Source organism: Taurulus bubalis (genome assembly GCF_910589615.1).
Source record: "Taurulus bubalis genome assembly, chromosome: 4".
Classification (NCBI taxonomy): Eukaryota; Metazoa; Chordata; class Actinopteri; order Perciformes; family Cottidae; genus Taurulus; species Taurulus bubalis.
Genome location: NC_136592.1, coordinates 28,922,039 through 28,943,986, shown reverse-complemented (window position 1 = coordinate 28,943,986; position 21,948 = coordinate 28,922,039). Strand labels below are relative to the sequence as shown.

Below are 21,948 nucleotides of genomic sequence, written 5' to 3'. Positions count from 1 at the left end.
TGTTCATTTTTAACCCAAGACCCACTTGCCTGTTGTTGCAGTATGTTCCTCCAGACCTGTGCATCTGTACCTTCGTGCTGGAGCAGTCTCTGTCAGTACGGGCCCTCCAGGAGATGCTGGCTAAGAGCGGACAGAACAGTGAAGGGGTGAGTGATGGTGAACACATGCTGACACACATTCACAGATATGTAACACTCCATGCTTCCAACACTTCACAAGCCATCTCTGAGTCATGTACTGTATGTCCCACCCTTTTTACACGTTTGAAAAGTTAAGTACTTTTACCTTGTTCAGTCACTATAAAGAGATTAATAGGCCCATTACAGTGGCCTTGGGACCCCTGCTGTGTAGAGATCTGGGCCTCTATGAATATTAATGAGGATGAAGGAGATGCTCTGGCATTACTGCAGCTTTTCACAGTGTCGTGTGCCTTTTAGCCCATTTTGATTTACACCAAGGCATGGAGAAAAACAGCATAATTTAACGCACATATACTTTTTTTAAGTAAAGAGAGCAGCCAACTGTAGATTTGTCTTTTTTTCAATCAATACTATGATAATCTACACTCATTCATCACTGTAATCTCTGCACCTGATGTTGTTTTAGTTGTCTTCTTGCAAGTGTGTTTGCCTCTCTTTCTCACCGCTGTGACAGATGTGTAATTATCCCCTCTTTATCTTCTACTTTCTGTGTTTAATCTCCATCTTCTGCATGATAGGCGCGTGGCCCCGACCGATGGGTATGTCCGCAACTCATACCATTCCCATCTCATCCCCAATGCATGGCGCAGTAGATTCGTCACATAGCACAACTGCCTAATAAAACACGTCACCACTGAACATTTGTCTTTACATCAGAAATCGGTAGAAATTGTGGGTTTGGCTAACACCAGAGCCAATGCTTTGAAATAACTGATGATCGTATGGATTGGTTTGTGTACACTGGGTAAGAAGATGTGTGTCTGAGCTCCTGCCGAGCTGACAGAGACAAATGGAGGTTTGTATAGACTTCCAATAAGGTTCCCTGCAAACACAAGCTCTCACACAACTTACTTTCAACTGCTGGAGAACCACAGCGTCACCGATGCTGGATTAGCGCCAGATTAACATTAGTCATGCCCTCAGGGGCATTCAGATAGATGTTCATTGCGGTATCATTTGTTTCATGCAAACTCCATCATGCAGGATAAATTCAAATTTGTCACAGTGTCTTATTTTAATCACTCACTCTTGATGTATGTTATGAGAGGATGCAAACAGCTGAAACCAAGATTTCTGCAACAAGACAGAAAATGATCATGAGTGATGTGGTCAAAAAGAAATTCCTTGCTGACTTTGAGTCAGCGTTAGCCACTTCATCCTTTAATGCCACATGGCTAATGATGGTAAGAATGTCCATAAATCTACAGTTGTTGAGGCTCATATTCATTGACTCGCCTTCTGAGATAAATTGATTTGTCAGGGCTAGAGCTTTGCAGCCACAGTGGACTGTCAGTGCAGCAGAATGACAGAAGTCAAGACCATTGGTTTCACTGCCACTGCGGGGATTTTAAGAGCTATCTGGCAGGGAATTATGAGTCGCAGCAGAGAAAAAGGGTGCTCAAAATATTAAACACCACCGTTAAGACATATTTAACTGTGGGTCCAGCCTCATTCCTCATGCATTAGTACCGTTTTAAGGCCTAAACATAACACTTAAAGTCCAACTGAAATTAAATAGTAGATGGACAACTTGGCCACCCAAAACCATTACGATTGGTTTAATAAAATTAAATAAAAAACAAGCCAGCGCGATTTTCCCCTTTCCCAGAATGATAATGGGTGCAGCCAGACTTTTTCCTCAGCGATGACACAGCACCGTTGAGATAAGTTTGGCCATTACAACATTTTATTTTTAACCCTATTTACAGAAAGATTATAGACAGATGACTAAATAAGATTTCAGTTGGACTTTAATATTGAAGCTTTTCATACTTTCTTATTAGACTACTTAGAAGATTTACTCATCGCCAAAATCCGTTGCATAATCTTTCTCTCCTTTTGTGCCTCGGAATCAAAGACCCCAGAGACTTAGATAACTTGGATCGACCATTTTTATTGTGTTACTACACTGTTTTCTCTCTACTCACATTTATCTGTTTTCAATATTGTCTTTCTATTCATCATTCTTCGCCTGCACTGAAATGTCACGAGAGTAAGCACCGTTAAAGGGGACATGGAGGTTGAATACGTCTCGGCTGAGGCTCTGAAATCAATATGTCTTTGAACAGATGGGCTTATCAATAGACAGTGGCTGCAGGAAATTGGTAGTTCAGGGTGTTTTAGCCGGAAGGTGCTGAGACTGAAGAAGACCTGCAAAGACAACACACTTATAACTGGTGCAAATGCCAACCCCTCTCTAGCGCAGTTTACACCAGCGACTAAACTGTGAATGAAGCGATGAACAGTTTGATTGGAGGGCTCGTGTTTCATCGTCTCTGCCATCACTGCTTCCTCTTTGTCCTCTAGCTAGGTGTTAGCTCGTGGCTGTACCCACCCCTACTTTAAGGAGAGAAACCACAACACTTGTAATCTTCTGCAGGGCTCACACTGCCGTGCTGCTAAATGTCATGTCTTTAAATTGATATGAGGATGTCACTTGTGGTCAACAGCTAGACAGGAGAACCAGTACTTGTTGCCTCTCTTATGTCGTTGATTGAATAGTGGTTCAATAAGCTGAGGATAATACAGTGTTTCTCCTTTCAGTTGCTCGAGGGGTATTGAATTCTTGCTGCATTGTGTCTCCACATGCAACAAAATATTTGTCTTATTGATATGAGCCACAATTTCCCTCAGTTGTCCTATACACTCTATCTGTATAACGCAGTCCCCAGCCGCAGGAGAAGGAAGCGAGTGGAAGGCTTGGGTTTATTGGTTGTGGTGATTGCAGCTGGATGTGCCTCGCCGCATTAAGCTCAGTACCTCAGCCAGCATATAGCAGTAGCCAGAAGCACAGAAGAAGCCAGTGCTGCAGTCTGCACGACCCAACTGCATCAAATCACAGGCCGGCTATTGTCCCAGTAGCCAATCGAGGGGGGGTATAGAGAGAGAAAAAAAAGAGAAAATTAAACAGAAGGAGAAAGAGGCGGTGCATGGTCGGTTGTTTTCACAAAACACTGCCATGATGCATGTATCTCTCAGATGAGTCTCTAGTTTTAAATAACAAATATCGACTAAGCTTTCACTACATGTCATTAGTTTCCTGCACTGGTTGTAGTTGTAATGTGACATAATCTTGGCTGTTTGGCATTGTTTCAGAAATAATTTGTGGATCTTGTACCAATGGCATTACTTTGTAAAATATCAAAGAATGGAAGATGGAACTTATTTTCCTTAATCCCTCTCTAAAAACGTATTGATTGACAATCATGTGTGCCCACAGGATTTGTACCAAAGACTAAAATAAGGCCGAGGCAGGCAGAAAGGTTCAGGAGAACAAGGGTTCTTTCTGAATAATGACACTCTTTCTTACCTTAATGCTTCCTAGAGGCTCATAAGGAAGGTGAGTAAAATTGGGAGTTGCTTGCCGAAGAAAAACAACAAAAATTCTTCTTTATTCCCTTTGCATCTCTACCAGTAGAGATGCCATTTGTTCCCCTCCTGCATCTTAACACAACCCCATAAGCGACGGGAGTCATTCCCTACTAATGTTGATATTGCATCAGAAGCTCACAGTAGTTGTGCATCCTTCCCACATTCCTGTAGTCAGAGTGCTGGAAAGATGACCCCCGTATCCTCTTTGCTCATGGATACAGGAGCAAGAAACTCCATCTCCCGCGGTCAGATTGCATGTCTTCATTGGCGAGATGGGGTGGCAAAACCCTCCCCAGGAGAAATGTGCCCCCCCAGCTTGAGGTCATCATCGCTGCGCGAAAAGCTCCTCGCTGAGGTCAACATTCAGTGCCAGAGGTCGGGTGTTGATTGAAGCAGTTGGAGGGAGACCACTGGGGCTGTTCTGTCAGGAGCTTAAGCTGACGTGTAACTAAGTATTTGTGTGTATGTGTATTTTGTGTGTGTGTGTGTGTGTGTGTGTAAATGATCTCTTTAGGCAGCGCAGAGTGGCGGACACAAGACTCTTCTGTATGGACACGCCATCCTACTTCGACATTCCTTCAGCTCTATGGTAAGAGACCGTACACAATCAATGTCACCATCATGGGGAAAGCATTTTTTTTTCAAACCAGATTAACACGATAGCAAGATTTAAATGCCACGAGCAATTTAAGTATGCCACATGAACAGCAGCATGTGAGCGAGGTCTTCAGCAGAGGGTTGTGTGTGACCGCTCTGTCCTGTGGGGTTTGATGTGTACCACAGTACCTGGCCTGTTTGAAGACATCAAGGTCACAGACAGATAAGTTGTCCTTTGATGTCGGACTGCAGGAGGATTCAACAGGTAAAAGAAAAGCTCTGTACAGTTCTGCTTTCATCCACCTCTTTTCTCTCTTTCATTCTCGGTGGCTCCGCCCCCTCTTTGTCTGTCCCTGTCTTTGTACCTGTGTCCCTCTCTTTGAATCGTTCACTCTGCCTATCTTTCTCTCTCTCTCTCTGCTGTCTGCCAGCCCTCCTCTCTGCACCTTCAATGCTCATAAGCTTATGTTTTCTCAGTTAATATTCCCTGTGGAGCACTGTAGACATCAAGCGTGGTTCTTTAGTCTGTGCTGATTACATCTCTGCTGCTCACTTGCATTTATTATTTATTTATTACCATGCAGCAGATGAGCAGTCACCTCGATATGATTGTTGCCATGGTGCGTCCCAAGTTCTCATTTCTGTCTGCTCTCGCCTCATTTCATTATAATTAACAGACGACATTCTATATATGGGGTTGTTGAAATTAGAGAGTGGAGACAGCGTATATATGTGTATGCGTGTGTGTGTGTGTGTGTATCTTTGTAGGTGAGGCTTGTTGGTGGACAATCCACCCTGCCTCCAAACAGCGATCTGAAGGAGAGAAAGTGCGGATTGGTGATGACCTCATCCTCGTCAGCGTGTCCTCAGAGCGATACCTTGTAAGTTTGCGGTTTGCTGTTTGATCCTTGTGTGTGTGTGTGTGTGTGTGTGTGTGTGTGTGTGTGTGTGTGTAATGTAGAGGTCTTAGAAGGAGCATTCACTCTTCTTCCCCTGATGTGACAAAATTTCAGATTATCCCAATCCTGTTACCACATACCACACCCTCCTCATGACCTCTCTCCTGCAGGAGGATTTAACGTTAAAAGCAACAACTTTATCCTTCTAAGTGACTGCGAGGCTGCTAACAATAACATTGAGCATAATTTGATCTGAACTGGAAATTTCTTGTTTGGTGGTGATCATGGTTTCTGCTGCCAGTGCCATTTCAATCCTCGTCATCCTCGTCACAAATTCACATCCCACCGCCATCAATAATAATTATGATCCCATTGCCCTACTGAACTGACCTTTTCAGCAATAGGCTTCTTCTTCTTCCGTGTCCCTGCCCTCTATGCTTAGCCTCATCGTACTGTACAAAACCCGTTCTCTGTGGTCCACGAGGCTGTGTTTACGGCGGCAGGGGAATGGTCAGACAACCACTATCGTTTTACAGTCCCCAATGTCAAAAATGCGAACTTTTGGGGACAGAGCCTTCAGTGTGACAGCCCCCACACTTTGGAACTCTCTCCCCATAGAGCTCCGCAACACACCATCTCTGGACACCTTCAAAAAACTCCTCAAATCTCACCTCTTCACCAAAGCCTATGTCCTCTAGCTACTGTTGCATTTGTTATGTTTATTTATGTCTTTGTTAAGCGTCCTTGGGTTTCATGAAAGGCGCTATATAAATCCTAGCTATTATTATTATTATTATTAATCTGTGGGTCTGTCCCTGCTGTCACCCACGCAGTGGTATGTGGGGACAGCAATTAATGGCTGCAGGGGAATTCTGGAGAGGGAGGAGGATCAGGACACAGCTGCTACAAAAGTTGCTGTTTGCACACACACACACATTCAGATGCCATGAATCCCCGAACACTCAAGGCGTCTGTCAGTCATGTTCATGGCTCCCTCATCACTCAACGATGAACCAGACTTTTCTTGTGGATGATTACAGAGAGTTTCAAATCTAACCTAAAAAGTCACATTTGATGTTGAATGAATAGTTTCAGTTATGTATCAGAAATCCAGTGTTGATCTTCCCATAGAACCCACATTTGTTTGCTATTGGGTTATCCTCCAGAGTTTCTTTTTCATTTTCACAATCTTTTTTTGTAATCTTATTCTGACAGTTTCATTGTATTAAAACAATTGTATTCTGTAGACCGGATAAGTAGCACCATGCAGGTTAAATAATACAAATGTTCAGCCCATGTCCTGCCACTGGTGTTGAAGCATTACATCTTTCCTTCTCTTTCCTGCAGCACTTATCCATCTCCAGTGGCAACATCCAGGTGGATGCTTCCTTCATGCAAACCCTGTGGAACGTCCATCCCATCTGCTCTGGTAGCAACGTAGAAGAAGGTAGAAACTACACACAAAAAAAACAGCCTCTCTGTTTTCTTTGAACTTTAATAGTATTTTTTTATTTTGCAAGAGAATAAAGACTCCCAAAGACCCCCAAACATTTAAAAGACTTTTCTGTGTTTCAAAATTTAATGAATATTTAAAAAGAATCTCGTGATATTTCCACTCTAAAATTGTGTGAAAAATGTATCTGATCCTTTTTGAAAAGTGCCCCCTAAATTTACAAAACATTTTTATGATTTAGATCATTTGATTACTAGCATTCACAGTGGTAGCAAAAACGGCAACACAACAGGAAACAAAGTATCTAGAGTCTCCATATCTCCATCTAAATTGCTCTCCTCCGTCCTTCCTCCTCCAACAGGCTACCTCTTGGGTGGTCACGTGATGCGGCTGTTCCATGGACATGACGAGGTCGTGGCCATCCCAGGATCAGACCAGAGTGAAGAGCAGCAGAGGTGCGAAACACTGCTAATACTGAACTGGATTACACTACAGCATTGGGGGTCAACCTTTAATTAATGATGGCAATGCAGTTGTGTAGCTCACGAGAAGCTAACTGACCTGCGATTCACCAACAGTTCCACAGCTTCCACCTTGTTTCATAAAAATGCTTCTGACCAGTTTACACTCGGCTCTCCGGGGAGCCCAAATGGCTGCTGTGCTATTTTTATCTACGGTATAGCCGCTTGTTGCCAACACAGATAAGGTACGCCGCAAAAAAAATGGCACACTGGGCTCAAAGTGGGTCAAGACAGCCGGCAAGGCCCATTCACACTCAGCCAGGTGCCAGGAGATGTGTGTGTTCCTCCTGGGCGCAACGCGCATACACACATGGTGTCTATTTTTAGAACAGAGCATGGTGAATACGAAGGCAGGATTAGATCATGATTTTCCCGCTTTGGCTTTTCCCCTACTGTTGTCCTTGAAATTCAACTGAAGGAGCAAGCTGTTTGGAGGTTTTACATTTTTCTGGGGCAGATCAAACACACTCCAAGCTGCCAGCGGCGGGTGATGAGCGATTTATTTAATCTTTGGACCCAGTCACCCATATCACTGAGAGACGGGGAAGCTGTGGGTTATCAGGGCACACCTGTCTCTGTTTGAAGGATGTGATCCTGTACTCGGCAGAATAAATACAGCCAGTGTGTATGTGTACACATAAACACATCTTCCTGCTGAATATCAGCGTGACAAACGATAGTAAAGAGGTGGTGTTCTTCTAAGCCAGGATGAATGACCTTGACAGAATCAGGGGTGTCTAGACATTTAAAGCATCAAGACACAGACAGACAACCCACTCATGCTTCTCTGGCATCCCCAGGATAGTCAACTATGAGACGGGTAAAGCCGGCGCCAAGGCCAGGTCCTTGTGGAGGCTGGAGCCGCTCCGAATCAGGTGGGTTGTGTTTCGCATGATCTGTTATTTATTTATTTCCTTCCTGTTTCTCACTACCTATTTTAGTATTTATTTTTAGTATTTATTCTTGTATATTTACATTCCACCTGTTTCTCTGTATCTGCTGTTTTCTCGCTCTTTTTTCCCCATTCGCCCTCCCTCTCCCTACCGAGGATTTACTGCTGCACTTTGGCCCCTCTGTCTTTTTATTCCTCTATCTCCAGCCCTCATTTTTCTTTCCTTCTCTTGCTATCTCTTTCTCTGTCAATTCTTTAATCCTGGCGGCTTTACATCCTCACAGGGATGCAGCCTTTCCTTTTTCCATTTCAAATCCTGTGTCAAATATGATATTTGTCACTTCTACCTTGTACCTGGTTTGTTTTAAATTCCCTGACGAGAAACAAAGTGCATAGTGAGAGAAATGTGTTCAGCTATTTACTAATTATTCTTCCGCATGGCACGCCAGATAATTAACAGCTGGCGGCAATGTTTAGATCAACTAATTAGCGGATATTAGGCTTCCAGGGCGTATGAAATGCACCTTTTGTGTGCTTCATTTCTAATGTGTGGGTGTGACAATGACAGCTGGAGTGGCAGCCACATCCGCTGGGGCCAGCCATTCAGACTGCGGCACCTGACAACGGGTCACTACTTGGCCCTGACTGATGATAAGGGGTTGGTGCTGCAGGATCGGGAGAGGTCCGACACCATCGCCACCGCCTACTGCTTCAGAGCCTCTAAGGTAAGGACACACGTACGCACACAGATACAAGGGCACAACATGTATTCCCTTGACTCCCCGCTGTTCCTCAAGGTGACTTGTGTCACAGGAGATCAACCACACACTTCCTCATTAAACATCACGGGAAAGAAGTTACAAAGGATCACCTCTAAACCTTTACAAATGACCCACCCACTCCCCTCGGACTGGAAAATCACCAGTTTTTCCAAGGACAATGAAAATGATTGGACCAGTGAAAGCTACAGCGTACAGGTTAATGTAGCTGAACTCGCCGACTCTGACTGAACCGTCCATTTAGCTTTACTCTGTGTAATGCAGTTTCTAGATATGGCCAGGGATTGGCAGCCAATTAGTGACCCTTCCAATGTGGATTTAAAGCATTTATTAATATTCATCACTTGACACCTCACGTCGATTATGGGTTGCAGTTATATCTGATCCTAGCAAAGCAATTACAATCATCCCACTGTGATGGATTGAGCCATACATTTGGTTGGTAGTTGATAAAGAACAGATCTGGGTACAGCGTGTCTGAATGTGCACATGTTTTGTATTGTGCCAGAAAGCTCATGAGTTCCACACTGATCTCTTTGACTTGTTCATTGTCTCCTCCCCTGTGCAGGAGAAGCTGGAGCAGAGCCCTAAGCGGGACATCGATGGAATGGGAATGGCAGAGATTAAATACGGGGACTCGCTCTGCTTCATCATGCACGTGGCCACGGGACTCTGGCTCTCCTACCAGGCACCTGATGTCAAATCTGCCCGTCTGGGTCCCCTCAAGAGACGAGTGAGCGGAAACAAACACACACACACACACACACGTTCTGTCTGCATTTGTAAAGCACATACAAAAACAAAGCGAATTAATGAATAAATGAGATTCCTAAGAGCGTATAATTATTTTTAGGGTAATGAGTTGATTGAGTTAGCTATTTGGCTCGGCTATTGCTGCAGACGTTCTAGAGGTGTGTGTACAATGTGTCCTCTATGTAAACACAGCCAGATCGCCTGTAGTGTCAGCACCTGTGTTCCAGACAAAGTGGCTCAGCGCTGGCTGACGATGGCTTCCGACCATTCCCTTCTTCCCCGATATTGTCTCATGACAAGGCCTCACAGTCTCTCTCTTCCTGTCGTGCCCTCTCAAGGCGTGCCTACATTCTGAAGGTCACATGGATGACGGGTTGACCCTGCAGCGCTGTCAACACGAGGAGTCCCGCGCCGCACGAATCATCCGCAACACCACATTACTCTTTAACCGATTCATCAGGTATGCTCAACATTGCATTAACACCACTGTTCCTCATAAATGCAACATAAATGTGACATGGTCACACATTGCCCAATTAAACCAAATTACAGTCCACAATGTCTTGAGCCACTGTTACAGTAATCTGCTAAATGTCCTGATATTGTTACAACTAGCGCCAGACTGATAAAGGTTGAGTATGATTAATAGAGATGATAAAACAAAGATTTCCCAATTGCACCACATCACCAAATGACAGATGAAATCTAAAGACCAGACATATCAAAGCCCCACAGACTCCCACACAATCAACCCAAAAGTGATGTAATATCTCTCCAGATTGTAAACGCATTCCTTTGGAGAGTTAGGCTCTGGGCATGTGAGTTTTGACTGAGTGGGGCGCTAAAGCCCCAGACAGCTCACTCAATGGTGCAGTCATGCGTTTCCAATGGCAAACATTGCAGCGGCATCACGGCTACGCACTGCCAGCTATGAAAAAGGAAACCGTGGACCACGTAAGTGGATGCTTCCACTGCCCTTATTTGTTATCAAACGGCCCACTATCCCCTGGGTCAGGCTCATGGGGCACTCATGGCGGGAACATGTGAGAGTCTGTCAGCCTCTCCTGCGGCTGTGACACATACATCTCAGCACACTCCTCCCACACGTACGACAGGAGCTATTTTTAGCAGGCCAGCGGAAATCAACATTTCAGCATGGATGAACCTGTGGGCTAAACATTGTATTAGTCATCAGCCTCTCCACAAGTCTGCTCAGCCTCCCAATTAGAGTGTCTTTCCCAGGAAGATATTGTGTTTGTGAGGAACGAGAGTGTATTGAAAACTATACATGACATCACTAATGTAAGTTGGGACTGCTGTCTTGTCTGAATGCTGGGTTATTTGTGATATGGTGACGTTTCTGTGCCCCCTCTGTCTCCCTCCCAGAGACCTTGATTGTCTGGGTGTTAAGAATTGGGCGCTGGTCGCACTGCCTGTTGAGGAGGTGCTCCAAACCCTCAATGACCTCATCACCTATTTCCAGCTCCCTGACGCTGAGCTGGAGCATGAAGAGAGGCAGATCAAGCTGCGCTCGCTCAAGAACCGGCAGAACCTATTCAAACAGGAAGTGAGTTTCATCATAAAGGAAGGCACAGCAAACCAACAGTCCATGAAATATCCATTAATAACACATTGGGCTGAACCGCAGTGCAGCAAAAAATGAAACCCCCCCTCGGGTAAAGAGTTTGACTTGTGATTGATGCAATTTTAGTAAGTGACCGCACATATGAGTGTGCAGAGAGCAGCAGAAAATGATCAAAAGACAAAGTATGTGAAAGGCTCAAGCGATTGATTCTTTGGTGTGTGTTTCAATGCCATCTTGTTTTTGGAGACATTCAATTTGAAGGTGTCAGCCGTTTTGGTGTTATAAGTTTTCTGGCACCAGCGCACTGAAGCTTTCTTCTAAGCCTCTAGGATCTAAATTGCTTTCATCAATTGCAAAATGTCAGCTGCCTTACTGAGGGGGCCTATGATGTCAACTAACTCCCCTTCACCTTCACCGGCTATAACAATGTGTCCACATGAAAGTGAATGAGTTCACAGAAATATATGTGCATTTCTGGTGGTTTCATTATTGGCAAATTATGCATACATCAGCAATTCTTCTTCCATCTTATTTACATGTCTTCCTATGATAATAAACCAAAACGGCACATCTCTGTCCCTGTCCTAATATATTACATTTAGAAGGTCAATTTGTCACTGTAGACAGCTGACTCATGATTTTTCCTGGCATTATAAATCATCTGCAATTGCCACTTTGTATTTTTACAGCGCACTTTTAGCATATCTGATCACTATAGATATTTCTCTGTGGTATAAATCATCATGACAGAGAGAGAGAGCCACAGAGCCGCATTCGGGACGGTCGACTAATTGAACGTTGCAGAAAAAGAGCTACAATTTGTATTTTAATTGAAATGTTTGTAAAACGTGTGTATTTCATATTGTTGGTTATTTTTCAGATGGTTATGTAATATGCATTCGTTGGATCACTGTGCATTTCTTAGGGCATGCTGATTCTGGTGTCCAACTGTATCGATCGCCTCAACGTCTACAACAGTGCCGCCCACTTCGGGGAGTGTGCGGGGTCAGAGGCCGGAGCAGCTTGGAAAGACATTCTCAACCTGCTGTATGAGCTGCTGGGTGAGAAGCCGGTCGCACACACACTCACACACACACACTCAAACCATTCCCTTACTGTAATCAATCACAGAGGTGAGAGTCGTCGTTTGAAGATAAAGTAGCTGCAATGGTGATGAAAAAGTGTGCTGACCTGGCATTTAAACAGCCATTTACACGTCACAGAGGAACATTTAATTCTGAGGTTGCTAGAATTCATCTGAATGTTTACACACAGGCACTTACACCCATCTCCAACACTCACACATACTGTACACTCTGATTTTTGTGGATTTTGGTGGCGTGTGGCCCACTGCGTACAAAAGAGATTTCCAGTTTATGTGATGTGCTTCCAGGGCATTAGCACACATCAGTCATTATAACACACACACACACACACACACACACACACACACACACACACACACATTAGCCATTGAGTGTAAATTCTCATCACTATGCTGCTCTCTGTTTTGTTTACTTGTTTTTTCTGCGCTCTTTGTGCTCCTATAGCACAACGTCATCAGCCGTGCCTTTAAAAAAATCCCCTTAACCTCCTGCACTGTAAGCATATGCTCTGTCAGATAGAGACATATCTCACTAAAGTGATCTGGCAGAAAAAGAGAAAAAAGCTCTCCCCCTTCTGCCTGAAAATCCATCTGCATGTGATGAGTACAATGTTTAGTTGCAGCATTTCTTTCACCAGTTGTGGAATGAAAGATGCGTTTCCTTCCTGTCACGGTTTGGATATGTCACATTCCTGTGATGAGATTGTTTATCCCGCCACACTGAAGCTCGCACCTCTGCCCTCTAAGAGTGTTCTTCACACTCTCATTTACACTGATTTCCCCTCCTAGTTTATATTAGTGTTCCAGCCACGTCTCTCTCCTTCCCCGCTCCCTCCTTCACACACCTGCTCCGGCGCAGCGCTAAGTGGATTTGGGATGCCTCCCTCCTTTCTTCTCTATCTGTCTCTGTTAGATGACCCTGTCTTTTTTTTTTTTTTGATAGGACATAATGTGGGTGTGCTTGTCAGCTTGTGTTTATGTCTTTTCTCTCCTTGTGTTATTCCCTCCCTCTATCTAAGGCATCTTCCATAATTTGTATAAAGCTGTCAACGCAGAACCTTCCTTGGCTTTCATCGTGCATTTAAGGCGTCCACCTTTCGGTATCATTGTTTTTGCTGTTGCACTGAGGGGATCCATCAAATCCCTTTGAACAAAAACACAGTTTTCTTTTCCTATAATATTTGACTCATGCACACCTTCCTTGTACCCCACAGCTGCATTAATTAGAGGGAACAGAAACAACTGCACCCAGTTCTCCAACAACTTGGACTGGCTGGTGAGCAAGCTGGAGAGACTGGAGTCTTCATCAGGTATGATCGTTGTCTTCCTCGCCCATACTGAGCCTCCAGTGAAACAGCATTGTCTTTATCATAGACATCACAAAGCTTTCCAGTTCCTTTAATGGCAATACTCAACGGGGACGTCAGTCTCACAAATTGTTAAAAGATGACACTGCTTGCTTAGAAATTATACAGGTACAAGCGGCACTGTGTGAACAGTATTTCCTGTTAATCGATTGCCGACTGGATATCTCTCCGATGAGTGTCCTCTGGTGAGTGTCTCTCTCTTCTGCGGGTGTTAACTAATTGATGAATTTGTGGCTGCGCAGGCATTCTGGAGGTTCTGCACTGCATTCTAATTGAGAGCCCCGAGGCCCTCAACATCATCCAGCGAGGACACATCAAGTCCATCATTTCATTACTTTACAAGCACGGACGCAACCACAAGGTGAGCAGCTACTAAAGCTTCCTCGGTCTTGGGTACCGACTCTGCTGTGATATAAGACAATGACACATCTGGGCTCCATTATTGTGGATAATGTGTTTTGAGGTAGAATGTTGAAAGTGGAAAATAAAGGTCTTGGTGAAAAGAAACAAAAATTACAAATTTAATTTTTGGTAATATAACAATTAAATATATTCTTAAAGGAATAGCTCACAGCTCACAGCCAATTAGCTTAGCACAACGACTGGAAATATAAGACTATTTTAGCTCCAGGAGATGCAAGACCAGTAGCTTCCTGGAGTCTCTGCTGGTTGCTTGGCAACTGCTACTGACCTAAGATATAGTCTGGCATACACCCCCTCATTAAATGGCAAATTGTTGTTTATACAGATTGTTTTTTGTACAGATGAGCATTGGTGGCTGGTGGATTTTTTTTTGGGGGTAGGGCTAGCCAATCAATTTCAGCAAACATCCTAGAAAAAAAAGGTATCAAAAACAGTTAAATTTGTATCATTTATTCCAACACTGACATAATAAGGACATAGTATTCATACAATTCAGTATGTTATTATATATATATCATATAATAATATTTAGTATAGTATGATATATAAATACGCGCCGTCCTGAACCCTCCAAGTGCCGACTGCTTCACCCAGACGTTAGAAATCCGACCAAAACAAACCCCTCTAGTCACTTCCTCCCGGTCACATTATACACACAGCCGACAAAATAAAAGTAATAAAAATAACAATAACAATCCCATTTAAAACCCGTGTACCAGTTAAGGCCGCCGATTCCATTGCGAGTAGTAAACTTAGTGTAAAAGAAAATAAACAAACGGGTTAACTGGTGACTTTCAGTCGTTTTCGACTGTTGAGAATAGGAAGACAACATGCAGCTTTCCTCCTGAAAGCCGCTTTGTTTAATTTGTATATGAGAAGGTTTGACACTGTATTGAAACATTAAACAACACAGTATTCACAAGGACAGCTACGTCTTTCTTGAAAGCCATCAGTTAACACGGTCGCCTGTTAAACCGTAACACCGGCATATGCTGTCGGCTGAGTTCAGGTCTTGGAGGAGAGATTTGATCTCATTAAGGTTGAGTCTTCTAGCAAGAGTAGCGCTCGTGCTGGGATGTTCCATTGTCACGTCGTTAAAATTGCACTGCGAGAGAAGAGAAGCCGGCGAGAACAGAAGAGACTGGCGTGACAAGAACACGCGAGATTTGAACGAGACACAAGGGAACTCGCAGCCTGGGGCGAGATGAGAATAGCCCTTCCAGAAGTCGTTTTTAGGGCGCTGACTGGATCAATTGTATGTCATTCATTTATTTATTTAATCAGTGATTGGCTAAAATGCATATTAGACTTGTCTTCCTTGGGCAAAATCGATCTGGCCTCACGACGTGCACTAGCAGCAGAGACGTGCACTAGCAGCAGAGATGTGCACTAGCAGAAGACACGTGCACTGGAGCAGCTCAGAGGTGCACTAGGAGAGACAAGCAGGAAAAGCATATATTTGGCGCAGATATCCTATTTTACAAATATTACTGGGTATATTCCATAGCTCAAAAACACAAATATTGACAATTTGTATAATTTATTAATATTATTATAATTTGTTATAATTAATAATATTATAAATATATATATATATATATATATATATATATATATATATATATATATATATATATATATATATATATATATACAGTATATTTTTTGGGTGGCTCAAGGTGGGTGGGGCCAGGCCACGTTGACCTCTATTGGCCAGCCGCCACTGCAGATGAGGTACAATGTGTTAATGAGTGAGTTTAAGAAGTGCTGCTGGCTTGCTGTTTCACTTGTTTTTGTAAAGCTAAGAAGCTAAGCTAACTGGATGCTGGCATCAGCTGAATCTTTAGCTGAAGACGTGGGAGTTTTATTGATCTTCTCATCTAAATCTCGGCAAAAAAGCGAATACGGTATGTGCATTTTCCAAAATGTCTAACTTTCTTCTGTGAGATATACTGAAATATGTTCAGTAACTCGTATGTCGTCAGAATTCTTCCGTCAAGCAAGAAGGCACACACCAACAACAACAACAACCTCAAGTGCCTATTTATCGCGCATCCAGCCTATCTCCAGTTTTCTCTTCATTAGGCACACGGAAATGCTTCACTGGATGCACATCCATTTCCATAACAGTTCCCTTTGTGCCTCTTTGTCACCTCTTCTTGTCTTTAGCTATTAATCCGTTGGGCTTTCGTTATACCAGTATTCAAGCTTCCATCATCGACAGAAGGCTCAAGGAGGTTTGGTTTGGTTGTCCCCATCATGATTCAATCAGTTTAACAGTGAAATGAGATCAGGAGCCGGCAGTCAGCTGGCTTGGATCGTAAATCAGCCAGAGTGTATAATTTAGCTCTGGAAGCAGGAGAAAAAGGGCCAATGATAAAGCGAAGGTGCTCTGGCCTGTCGCCCTTGGCTGAACTTCACGGCCCATTTAATTCTACGGCTTTGTTAAGCTAACATCAAAGGGATATTATTGGATGTTTTTGCCCCCAATAAGCAGCTCTGAGTAATTATGCAGCGGTTGCACGCAAAGAGTCTGTCCCTAGAGCAGCAACCTGGACAGTGATAAGTGACAAAAATAATAAGTAATTTCTGGAAAGGTATAGATTCATATCCAGGGTTTAACAGTGCCAGTTATTGGTGACCTGTTCCTGCTGTTCCTCTCGATGCTGGTACTTATTTTCCTTCCTGCTGCCTCCCCTTTCTTTTCTAGATTCTGGATGTGCTCTGCTCGCTGTGTGTGTGTAACGGTGTCGCTGTGCGGACCAATCAGAACCTAATCTGTGATCACCTGCTGCCCAAGAGAGATCTGCTGCTGCAAACGCAGCTGGTCAATGATGTCCAGAGGTTAGAAAGCCATCAACTCACCATGTCTCCTTTCAACAGCATCCTTACTTAAAAAGTAATCTACATTTCAAAATTGCATTTGTAAATGCAATGATTAGAAATAAGGAACTAAAGTCTCATTTGTTTCCAAGTGATTAAAGTCAGAGTCTGTGATTTGTGTACTTTCAAAAATATTTACACAATTATTAAATCATTAAAGCCTAAAGAACATCTTAGTCAATTAAGACAAATTAAGACGTTATACCAATCAAAACAATCAGGGATATAAACAGGAAGTCACTGTCACATCACAAGCTGTACGTAATGTCAAAATAATTTAGTTTTAGGTAAATTGTCCTATATTCATTTTCCTAATATATCTTTTTAAAATGGCATTATTCATGCCCCGAGTGAAAAATATCAAATTAACTAAACTAGCTACATTTATTTAGTCATTTGTTGGCATACCGTTTTGTGTTTTAGATGACACTGTGTTATTTTTATGAATTTTTTTTACAGTTTAAAATCATAAAAAAAAAAAATCTGGTCAGATGTGTCTTATTTCTTGTTTCACTCCTCAGTCTGAACGGGTAATTTAATAGCAAGCCAACGTTAGCGTTGTTAGTACGATTTTTACCTGGTAGTTACAGAGTGTAAATATTTAGTAAAGTGATTTGTATGTAAAAACTAGTTTTTGGTGCAACTCGGTTTAATTTATTGATGAGTAAATCTCTACCTAAACACACACAACTAGGGTTAAGTTTGACTACACTAACAGCTGTAGCTGGAGCCACAAAGCACCCGACCACCTTATTGTGGATGTACATTCAGCCTTTAAGTCTCTGGACCGTGTAATTGAGTGTTCAGGTTACTCATCTAAAACATGTTGAGCATAAACCATGGAGACTTAACAACATGATCTTTACTGGGGACCATATATACTAAATGACGTGATAGTTTGGACAGCGATGCGCCCAGAGTTTGTAACAATTCGCCCTCTGCCTTAAATTGAGGGGGAAAAGCACAACGCTAAATTAAAAAGGTCATGGGCGGATCTGTTGTCATTACTGGTAAATCGGACTACCTAACCCATGAAAACAAAAACACCCAGAAACAAACAGGTGGTTGAGCGTCTCAGTGTTATTAACAAACAAAATTCAATGCCACAAGGCAAGACATATGACAAACAATTAACCCCTCCCCCAAAACACAACTTAATCCCCCAGCTCCCAACAGTCCCAAAGACACCCGGAGTCCCGGAGGAAGCGTCCAGCGGCGAAAGAAACCCCCCCAAAGTTGGTATGCACCGCTCCGCGTCGGGCGGAGACGTGACGAGCGCGCCTCGCCGCGTCCACCTGCCCCGCGCTACCTTATGCCGCGCGTCCGGCAGCTGGGCTTTGTGCTTTGGCTGTCGGCGCAGTCCTCTGCTGTTACATCCACCCCCGCTGGGTCTGGAAAATCGCGCAGGGCAGCCGCCGTAATCCCATCCAGTAGCACCCGAGTGCCGTGTGCGCCGAAATCCGCTCGGGAAGACAAAAAAAAACCCCTGCGTCACTTCCCCCCAGTCACCTTAAATACCCATGTCACAATAAAAGTAATAACAACAACAAATAATAAACGTTCCCGTTTAAACCCATGTCCTTATTCAGGCCGCCGATAATATCATCGGTACAGCAATGACGTGTAAAAGAAAAAGAACAACCAAGGTGCTTCTTTTAGCAATGCCGTATCCCAGGCGGACCTATGCGATCTTTACAAGTTTGCCTTTAAATATCCTCTGATCTCCTTCGGTGTTTTGTCTTTGTACAATGAACAGAACCATTTTGCAGGGTGAGATTTAATCTAACGAATCTCTTTGGATAATTTTCTTTGCATTTACTTTTAAAGAACTTCCTGAACCAAATACATTTGAGGCACATTTTATTATCTTGTCCTATTGGCAGACTTTTTCATTAGTTTTCAGGAAAAAATAAGATACCGCAAATTAATATGAGCATATCTGCGAATATGTCACTGCCTCTGAGGGATAACTAATTATTTAACGTTTAATGTCATTGCCAGCATGAGACCGAACATCTTCCTGGGGGTGAGCGATGGCTCGGCTCAGTATAAGAAGTGGTATTACGAGCTGATGATTGACCAGGTGGACCACTTTGTGACCAGCGAGCCCTCCCACCTCAGGGTGGGCTGGGCCAACGCTAAAGGCTATGCTCCCTACCCTGGAGGAGGAGAGGGATGGGGAGGCAATGGAGTGGGAGATGACCTCTACTCGTATGGTTTTGATGGACTCCACCTCTGGTCAGGTCAGTGGGAGGAAGAAGATTATGTGTGTGTGTGGCACTCAGCTCATACCCTGATGAGCTATTATTGTATTAAAGATAAGTGGTTACCCTGGGCTACAGCCAGGTTGAGTCTAGACATGATCAGTCCCCTGCAGGGATGATCTCCTTGCCCAGAGTGTGTGTTACTTTGTGTATAGGTGTGCGTGTTCAATCCTGTGTGTTTGTGAGAGAGACGAGATCTGTGCCAGCATCACTCACTGGGTCATATTTCACATAAATGTGCGTGTGTGTGTGTGTGTGTGTGTTTATGTTTGTGTGTGTGTGCAACAGGTCGTATCCCGCGGGCGGTCGCGTCCATAAACCAGCACATATTGACCTCTGAGGATGTGGTGAGCTGTTGTCTGGACCTGGGAGCTCCTAGCATCTCTTTTAGGATCAACGGACAGCCGGTTCAGGGCATGTTTGAAAATTTCAACACAGACGGGCTTTTCTTCCCTGTCGTCAGCTTCTCTGCAGGAGTCAAGTGAGTGTGTGTTTGTTTTTCCTGTGTCTTGTCTGAGCTGAATAGCCTCCCTGAAGTTCCTCGATGATGAATGAGCGACACAGAGAAGCACAGGCAGATGAGACAGACAAGCCAAAAGAATACACACATACATACACACATATATATGTGTGTGTGTTCGTGTGTTTATATATATATATATATATATATATATATATTTATTTATATTATCCACACGACAGCTTGTCATTTCGGTCTCTACGTGGTCGCGTTTCAACTTGATGGCTGACACATATCTGCACTCATTCTGTTTGGCAAAAACAAAATAGCTGTTTGTTTTCCACAATGAGCTATTTAGTAGTAACTAAATATTAGTTATTTTTTGCACAGATATAACTTTATTTTCATTGTTCTAAGTGATTGCAATTTAAAAAGAAAAAAAATGTCTGATGGAGCAATCTGATTTACTTGAAAGTGATTGCAATTTTCTTTATTCTGTTATTTATAAAAGCACAGATGGAGTCACAAAATGAAGTTATTTACAGAAAAAGTTTGAGAACCACTGCTTTAAGTGTTTGTGTCGGTGTCGTCGTCGCCCCCCCTGAAGCTGTAAACTTAGGGGAAACACTGATATATATATATATATATATATATATATATATATATATATATATATATATATATATGTACTTCATATTCTGCTCTGTCCATGGTGACCAAGTCTGATTGACAACACTTTAAAAATGGAATTTCAAGCTCCAGCAGTTTCCCCATGATTCCATGATTGACCTTTGACTTTCTAGAGTAGAGCTGCGTTTTGCATTAACAGTTTTCAGTCTGCTCATGATCCATTTTCATCACGCAATAAGGATTTCAAATAGCTTACATGACCAGATCAAATCACACGAGTCTCTGGGCTTCAAAAAAGTGATTCCAAACCTGAAGGCTTGTGAGCAGTGGAAAATAAATGTGATTCAGGAACGTAACATAGTGAACTCGAAAAAAATTCCAGCAGATTTTAAAGCAACATGTCATTGCATTTCAAAGATGCTGGAATGTCCTGGAGTCAATTTCTTTTCTGTGACTTTGTTTCAACAGTAAACACGTTTGCAGTCATGCTCGCAGCTCTGTGTCTGTATTTAGGCTCAGCGGCACCAGCGGTACCTTTTGGCTAAATGTGAACGTCAGCATGCTAACATGACAATGTTAGCATGCTGACTTTTAGCAGATATAATGTGTCATTGTTCATCATCTTAGTTTAGCATGTTAGTAGGCTAACATTTGCAAATTAGCATTAACACAAAGTACAGCAGCGGTTGATGGATTAGTTTTGCAGGTTGGACAAGATACAGTTTTGATTGATCATGGCACCAGAGGAGTTATAATAATTTTTGATGCCCTGATTGTTCCTCCAGAGGGGAACAGTCCCAAATTGAATGCCAATCCATCCAGCAGTTGAGACTTTTACTTTTACAGTTGATTTTCAGCATTTCGTCAGGAAGGTGTCACCCTTTTGTGCGGGCTGTGAAGCCTCCGTGCTTGTACTTGAAACTGACCCACTGAACGGGTTGAACATCTCCTTGGATTTAATGCCTCCACAATAATTTGCAGTCACAGTGCGCTTGGTTGCGTCACCACTACTACTTCAGTAGCTATTTTGGGCATCCTCAGGAGAGCCTCTTCACAGTGATGGCCTGCGTCTCGGAGCTAAACTTATCGCTGTTAGAGCAGAGGCTGGAACTGATTGAAGCGGATTTAGAGGAGAAAAACTGTTACATTTAGCTGCATGGTTGGTTTTCTTTTCCCTGACTGCTTCTTCTCTGTCATTAATAGCTGTCTAATTATCATTATTATTTTTTATTAGATGTATAATTCATATTTACACACATTTCTCCCCCTATTAATTAACGTATGTGCAGTGTGCAGAATAATAGATTTAATAACATTTTATCACGTTAGGGTGCGTTTTCTGCTGGGTGGCCGACACGGCGACTTTAAGTTCCTGCCTCCGTCAAGTTATGCTCCGTGTTATGAAGCTCTGCTACCAAAAGAGAAGATGAAGGTGGAGCCGGTGAAAGAGTACAAGAGGGATCTGAATGGAGTCCGAGATCTGCTGGGTACCACACAGTTCATGTCGCAGGCCTCTTTCATCCCCACACCTGTTGAAACGAGCCAGGTAAACCAACGAGAGACCGCCAGAAAAACATGTTGATAACCATCTCTCGGTTTAACTTTTTCATTTTGATTAGTACTTTGCCTGTTTCCTCAGATCGTGATGCTGCCTCATTTAGAGAAGGTTAGAGACAAGCTAGCAGAGAACATCCATGAACTGTGGGGGATGAATAAAATCGAGCTGGGCTGGACGTATGGCAAGGTGAGAAATATGCAGATTCCT

The 21,948-nt window shown here is 43.1% G+C and overlaps 1 protein-coding gene across 1 annotated transcript in view; it reads left to right on the top strand.

Annotated features, from left to right (window-relative positions):
- LOC306735353 (ryanodine receptor 3) overlaps nt 1-21,948 on the top strand; it is a gene marked incomplete at both ends in the record, with an annotated part of 100,267 nt that overhangs the window by 22,108 nt on the left and 56,211 nt on the right. The window contains 19 exons of the mRNA XM_079216813.1: nt 42-146; nt 4,087-4,161; nt 4,356-4,434; nt 4,938-5,050; nt 6,416-6,515; nt 6,883-6,976; nt 7,843-7,917; nt 8,503-8,659; nt 9,282-9,446; nt 9,805-9,926; nt 10,853-11,033; nt 11,977-12,112; nt 13,371-13,466; nt 13,766-13,884; nt 16,657-16,790; nt 18,831-19,072; nt 19,382-19,574; nt 21,513-21,729; nt 21,823-21,927. Coding sequence (XP_079072939.1) covers nt 42-146; nt 4,087-4,161; nt 4,356-4,434; nt 4,938-5,050; nt 6,416-6,515; nt 6,883-6,976; nt 7,843-7,917; nt 8,503-8,659; nt 9,282-9,446; nt 9,805-9,926; nt 10,853-11,033; nt 11,977-12,112; nt 13,371-13,466; nt 13,766-13,884; nt 16,657-16,790; nt 18,831-19,072; nt 19,382-19,574; nt 21,513-21,729; nt 21,823-21,927 — 2,508 coding nt within the window. The remainder of the gene's footprint in view (nt 1-41; nt 147-4,086; nt 4,162-4,355; nt 4,435-4,937; nt 5,051-6,415; nt 6,516-6,882; nt 6,977-7,842; nt 7,918-8,502; nt 8,660-9,281; nt 9,447-9,804; nt 9,927-10,852; nt 11,034-11,976; nt 12,113-13,370; nt 13,467-13,765; nt 13,885-16,656; nt 16,791-18,830; nt 19,073-19,381; nt 19,575-21,512; nt 21,730-21,822; nt 21,928-21,948) is intronic.